Here is a 7190-nt window from a genome sequence, read left to right as displayed (position 1 = left end):
GAGATGCTAAAAATATGATACATTTTCTTTGCTATTACTAATTCTTTACCTCAAACAAGTTAAGTAACCTCTCCAAGAAGGCTAAACTATTACATTTTGCACGTGCAGATTAGTGCTTGTTTTTAGAAATAGAAGAGCACTTGTACACAGCGTGCATTGGGTGTTAAGAGAAGTTTTGTTGCAATTTCTCTGCCTCATATGCTGCAAATCAGGTACAAATTATTAGATGAAGCAAATGAATGAAACAGAAAGTAGTGATAACTAGAACTATACACAAGGACACTTTAAAAATAACTATACATGAACCTAAATGCATTCATGTGAGTCACATAAAGACACCTTATGAGCATGCAGCGTGGCTCAGTTTCACAGTCAGCTCCACCACTCACTCATCACACGTGGCTTCAAAACACCAACATGGTGACAGCCAACACTCACCCGAAGGCCTCACAAAGGGACCTTAGTAACCACAGTGGCTATAGCCATCAGTCTGTTATTGTACAGGGCAGTAATCTGAGGTGAAAGTATGAACTGAACGATTGCTTTTGCTTTGTTTTCTCTCATAATATTTAGCCAAATGAATATTCAGAGGTGACTAGGTCTTCAGTCAATCAAAACTGGACATCTGATTGCATTGCATTGGTGTCTGCAATTGTGATGTTTTTAATTTATTTTATTTAATGAATTCATGTTAAAATCACAGCTGTAGCCCCGGCCTGGTTGATTGAAAGATAAATGTAAGGCCCATATCTGAATTTAAAGGTGAGACATTTAGATTAGATTAGATTCAACTTTATTGTCATTGTACACAAGTATACAATGAAAAGTATGTTCCAGAACACCCATCCAAGAGACAGGTGTCTGCGGTCATGCAGCCGTTTTACAGGCGCTACCGTTACCGCTACCACTACCAGCTGGAAAATTTGCACTGGGACATAAAAATCTTTGAAATAAATCTTTTAAGGCCTTTTTTGAGAACTGAGAATGACTTTCCAAGAGCTGCAGATACCCTGTGTGCACAAAAAGAACAATGATGGTGTTTCCTTTAGCCTCGTGTTATGAGGTGCAGCAGAATTATATGGACTGAAAACATTCAAATGGTGCAATCTGGTGCTGGGTTCAGATTCAGAAAAGTTTTTTCATGCATTTTATGTACTTATCCTTTAGCTGCTTGTGCCTCTCATTAGTGTTTTATACTAATTGTTTGAATTATTTGCTTTATAACTCTCTATGTGCGCATTTACATGGAGGAGACAGTGGTTAAAAATTAGGTATTTAGCTAAGACTGAAGAAAAGTATATGTTTTCTCCATTCCCCCCTTAACTGAGCGTATTGTGGTCCTGGTTTAAGTGGGACACAGAATCCTGGTTTTGTGGTTAGTGGTCCAGATTGCTTGAGGAGCCAAAATGCTGCTCCTCAAGACTCAACTCTGTACTTCAACACCCTGCATTTATTTCAGTGTTAGGGCCAACTCACTTCCAAACAACTCAGTTATTTTAAATTTCACAACACTAGTACAAGTAGAAAGAATGGTTTGTGATACTGCAGCAACTTCTGGTATTTCTGTGTTTCTGTGCAATAAAACCGGATCAGAAACAAATCTCCTGGAGGGACGTGTATTGAGTCAGTCTCAGTAAAAGTCAGCGTACTGACACAGAAAGTAATCCTTTCCTTTCTGTGTTTGCAGGAATGCTGTTGATGGAAACAAAAAGCTGTATGCCATCTATGATACAAGGTAAGAATCAATCCCTAAACACTGCTTTCTTGAGAGCTGCAACAAAGGAACTTTATTAGAAAAAAGTTGCAGAGCGCTCACTCTGAAACGTGGCAGAAAACCAGAGCGAGTCTCTTGAATAAATAGAAATCTTTTGGTAGGCGTCCAACTTGAGCACAATCTCGTTCCCTGCAGCAGTATTGAACCTTTTCCTCTACGGCAAACACTGGAGCAGAGGGGAAAAAAGAGCTCAGCGAGCATTTTCACAAAATCTTCACCGGAACAACTTAAACTGATTGGCACTCACGGGGGTGCAGACAATGTTGTCATTAACAAATGAGCCTGAGTAAGTTCTTCTAAAATTGGTATTGAACGTTTATATCTCCAGCCTCCGTTTACCCTTCCCAAATCTGGAAAACTCACAAGTGTGTGTGAGACACTTACCTGTACACCCCACTAGTTAATCTTTGCAATAACCTCTGTGGTCAAAAGTCACAATTTTGGGATATCGGTAAACACTAATGCACAGTGTGACATTAGCATTAGCATGCAGTAGTTGCAGTAAAATGAGTATTAGCCCTTTTCACAGAGCGGCTCATCAAATCAAAAACACAAAAAAACTCAAATGGAAATCATTTGTTCTGAATATTAGGTAAGATCATTCCAGGAGGAAGTTTCATGTTTTATTAATAATTTACTCATTAACATGATGTGCCAAACCTACTTTGCCTTTTAGCCACCATAAGGTACTAGGCAAGTAGACTGAATGTTAGATGCTGTAGTCCTGCTTTAAGAAATTTATGTACCATTTTTCCTTCTGCCTGAACTCTGGACTGATGAGCTTGGTTTCCTCCAGTTGTATCAAATGTTAACAGAAACTTGAACTTGTCCTCAGAAAACAGTGAATTAATGTCCCTTTCCATCCATGACCCTTACACACAAACGAGCCTTCAAATGGAACTTTTGAGCTCTTGATGACGACGTGCACAGCTTTTAAACTCAGAGCGTTTGGAAATTTTTCACTTTTCAGCTGCATTCATATGAGCTCCTGTTGTGAGCATATTAAACACAATTGAAGGCATCATTGGTTTGTCATAATAAGCAGCTGGTGCTTTAAAACCACTGCAGAAGATGAGGCCACCCCAGCTTTGATGACAGAAGTTGCACTTTGTTGAATTATTTCGATCCATACACCACCTTTTTAACCTTCATCAGGTCCATTTTTTAACTACTACTACTACTACTACTACTACTACTACTACTACTACTACTACTCAAAGAAATCAAATGGTGCTGTTGAAAATGTGCACAAACCCAACAGGATGGAAACGTATCTTCTCCTATTTGGATGGTTGTGGTTGTGGACTGGAGCTGTATAAATAAAACTGAACTGAATCAGTCTCGAGGAAAAAAAACTCCACAAACAGTAGAGCACAGATAGCGTTCGGGGGGGGGGGGGGGGGGGGGGGGGGGGGGTGTGAAGTGGAAAATGGTCAGTTAACAAGCTGACTGACCAACGATACTAACCTGGGTCGTAACACTCACATTGAGCACTAGCATATCAAGAAGTCCACAGGTGCCATTTCCCCTGTGTGAGGCAGTCTCACATGACTGTGATTATGAATCAGCCGAGGGCATAGACATTATTAATGAACAGCTGAAAGGTTTAACCCACAGCCAAAGGAACGTCACTGGCATGTAATGACAGCTTTGGCTGAGGAGTGCTTCTCAAATGTTTTTCTGATTATGCCCCCCCTTCCCCCTTATAAGCCATAAAAAGTTAATGTCCCCCACATTTTCTAAGCATTAATAATAAAGGATACAAGGTGAATCTTAGTGAAACAAGGGTTTGCGTCCTGTTACCAGCAAACAGTGGCTCCGTAGTGCAGTGGTTTACACTGCAAGTGAAAGATTGCTGATTGAATTCCTGCCACAGACACAAGTCCCCTTTGGGGGTGTGCCTGCTAAAAGGAGCTTATCATAAGTAGAAGTGTTTTTCATATAGATTACTGCGGTATTATAGGTTAATAGTTATGCTGGTTTTGCCCACTTGTTGACCTCAAACTGGGCAGTGTGTGGCCCATGAAATACAGTTACGTTTGACCCCCTGCTGTAGCGAAATTGGCAGGAGCCCCCCCGACCCCATCCCACCCTTCAGCACGGCCCTGTCGAAGTCTCTTCTGTCAATAGAAGCATTAAAATCAGGCAGTCACGTGCTCTGAAATCGCTCCGGGGCGCAGATGAAGAGTCATTTTCCAAAGAGCTCCGCTGAAACATGCAGCGTACTTTAACGCTGCGGACCTGTGGATTTCGGTGCTATTGCTGTACCTACTCTCGGGCACTTCATAGTTTGTGCTGACTGGTGAGCAGCTGGAGGATGGGGCTGCCGGGCAGCAGCAGCCTGTGTGAGGCTTTCCGGCTCCGCTGCTGTATCACAGCCAGCGAGCAGCACATCTGGCAGTGAAGTCTGCGCCTCCTGCAGCCGCACAGGCTGAGCATGTGGAGGGCGTCTCACCTGGTTTAAGGGGGGTGTGAGCACCGCAGCTCCCTCTTCATTTAGTCATTTGCTGGTCGCTGAAGAGCAGCCGTGCACCCAGACAGCACCCAAGGGATGTGGGGCAGCCAGAGAACAGGTCTCTTGGACATCCTCTCTGTGCCGCTGGTCGTGGCCGTGATGTGCTGCGCCCAGAGGTGAGTGTGTCTGCGGGGTTAAAAGTCCTGCTGTCCGCTTTCAGGAAGACTCACCAGCCGTTTTATCTGCTTTCTTTCAGCGTCAACGAACCGGGGAACATGTCTTTCGTTAAAGAGACTGTGGATAAACTGTTGAAAGGATATGATATCCGACTTCGGCCAGACTTTGGAGGTATAATTGTCACCGTGATGTTTCTTTGCTGTTTTATGTGACTGAGTTGCTCATCTGTTCTGTATTTTACTCTGTTTTAAGGTCCACCGGTTGCTGTCGGCATGAGTATAGACGTGGCAAGTATAGACATGGTGTCAGAAGTCAATATGGTAAGTATAGTACACAAATCCTCCTTCAGATCTGAGCCATTTGTAGCTGTGGTTGGCTTCTGTTTCTGAACCAGTGAAGAATAACCCATGTCTCATTCTGATGTTTAAAGTTTTAAACATCAGGTGAGATTTTTTTCACTGTTTACAGGTTTACAGATCATTTACTGATGTTTTGTAGGTCAGTTATAAGTTTGTTAGACTGTGAAGAAGTGGTGGGTTTTTCACTTCTCCCTCTAATATTGCATGGTCTTTGTTCTACATTATAACGCACCTTGAGATGACTGCGCAGACATTTAGAGAATTCATACTTGGAAACACCAAGCTTATATATACAGTACCAGTCAAAAGTCTGGACACACTTATCCATTCAAATGAATGGGTAAGTGTGGGAAAACACCGGCATACCTGGCAACCCAAAAGCTGTCCTTCTCTGTAAAGCTTTGCTCAGTGATGCATTACTAAAACAGCTAATTATCAACTCTTTCTAAAGCAAGAACAGTGTTGCCCGTTGTAGCAACTGCATTGCCTAGAATGACTTGTTCAGCTGCTGAATCAGATCATAGCTGGTTGTGTTGTTGTGTGGTTGCACTTCCTGGTTCACTGGCCATGTGAGTGCAGCAGAGATGCCCTAATGGTCCTGTTAGAGTTAGGTCAGTAGGTTCTGTTGCTGTCTTCTCCTTTAAACTAATAATACAAAAACACAGTTGGAAGTGTGCGCCTGTGTCTGTGTGCATGTGCTGTGCACAGTTTATCACCTTTACGCCATCTATCAGGATTCTGAACTGCTGACAGGGCTCAATGTCTAATCACATGGTACAGAGAGGAAAAAGCCCCTGACATGCTGTCCTGACAAGTCTGTGTGATGAAATGTACCCGTGGTGCATTTTAATGCATCTCCACACAGCAGCAAAGTGTGGCTCACTGAGATATTTTTATTGTGTAAGTGAGTTAGCTTCAGTTTGTTGTGTTAGAGTAATTTCATCAAGAAAATGCAGAGCGAGGCCATTTTACACACAAACAATGTGCTGTTAGATTTTTACTGCGGATAAAAACTTTGATTTCTTTTTTGTTCTTTGGATTTTTGCCAAAATCGAGAGTGGTTTGAACACAGACATCAGGAGCTTATTATCATTGTCCACCTCAAATAAATGTTCTGCTTCATGGTAGAAATGCTAAATGAAACTGCAGAACAGGACTGCATCAGTAATCTGCTAACTGCAAGCAGGAGCTCCTAATAGGTCATTCAGCATACTTTTAATGGTGGTTGGCTTAATTTTGTCTGTATGAAAACCCCTCAAATATAATAATCAGCTTTATGCACGGGAGAAATACTGCGCATTCTGTAGATGAATAATACAACAGCCAAATACTGTATGCACCAGTTTTTGTGGATATAAGTTCAAAGTTTGGCTGCTTAAATGTAAGCCTTTGGTTGCACAGAAATAGAGATAAACACATCATTTTTCAGTGTCATTTGCTCTGAAAATCTATAATCTGTTAACTGAATTTTAGCACTTAATGGACCAAACATAATATCCACATTACAGGCCACGCCTGCTTTTAACTTGAGAGTTTATGTCTGCACGGACCATCCTGCATGAAAGCATTTGGCTTCCTCATATCAGACTGTCTGTGTTAGTAGCTGTAGGCATGCAGATGGTATCAGAGCAAATGTATCTCCTCCTCAGGCTGGAGGAATTGGAAACATCTAGAAAAGAAACAGTCCCAGTGGCGCTCATGTTAAAAATGTTCTGTTTGTGATCAAAACTGATGGGACACTGTCTCCATGAGGCATTAAAGAAACACTCACTTCTTTGATTTTTTTGAGACAGACAAAAATATCCCCAAATTCCTAAAGGAACGTACAGCATTGAACACACAGGAACACGGGATCATGGACAGGACTGCATGGATGCTGTCATGACTTAAAAGCAAAGTGACCACGCATCACAGTTTCTGGTCTTTAACCTCATCCAGAGTTTTCAGACTTTTGCAGCTTCTTCTCACATCTTGCTTGGTAGAGAATCTCAAGGCTACAGATGAAACAGGTGATGATGGGTGCACAGAAATGGATATTATACATTTTGAAGAGTATCTCAATTCAGACACATCTGTTAGTAAACTTTCATACTACATACTTGCACGTGTTGCATATGTTGCGCTAGCTTCTGCATTTTGTGACTGTTTGCGACGTGCCGTAGATCTCACCACGCAAAAAAAAACATCACGTTACATGTAAATCTGCCACTGTTGGCTGTCTGTCTATGTATCACTCATATCATACTGGGTGCTGCTTTTTGTTGGCCCCACCTTTTCCTGCTGTGCAGCCAGATGGGAACCGTTATGGATGAGACTTGTTCAGCGTTCACTGTTTGACTGTCATGACTGGCCGTGCTGGATAGAATGAATCACCGTTGCACTTGAAAGAGAGACAACACTGGTTTTGAATTTACAGCTGGATATT

At 42.1% G+C, this 7190-nt stretch overlaps 1 protein-coding gene across 4 annotated transcripts in view; it reads left to right on the top strand.

Annotated features, from left to right (window-relative positions):
* The window catches only part of gabrb3 (gamma-aminobutyric acid type A receptor subunit beta3), a 50704-nt gene that overhangs the window by 17638 nt on the left and 25876 nt on the right, over positions 1-7190 (top strand). For 2 of the 4 annotated variants that reach the window (XM_030726708.1, XM_030726710.1), the window contains exons 2-4: positions 1688-1735; positions 4486-4577; positions 4659-4726. In XM_030726708.1, the coding sequence (XP_030582568.1) occupies positions 1688-1735; positions 4486-4577; positions 4659-4726 (208 nt within the window). Of the gene's footprint in view, positions 1-1687; positions 1736-4297; positions 4406-4485; positions 4578-4658; positions 4727-7190 lie in introns of those variants that run through there. The other 2 variants (XM_030726711.1, XM_030726709.1) reach the window with 1 other exon arrangement.

The sequence above is a fragment of the Archocentrus centrarchus genome, chromosome 4 (genome assembly GCF_007364275.1).
Source record: "Archocentrus centrarchus isolate MPI-CPG fArcCen1 chromosome 4, fArcCen1, whole genome shotgun sequence".
Classification (NCBI taxonomy): Eukaryota; Metazoa; Chordata; class Actinopteri; order Cichliformes; family Cichlidae; genus Archocentrus; species Archocentrus centrarchus.
Note: the sequence above shows the minus strand (reverse complement) of the source record. Positions and strands in the feature narration are given on the sequence as shown.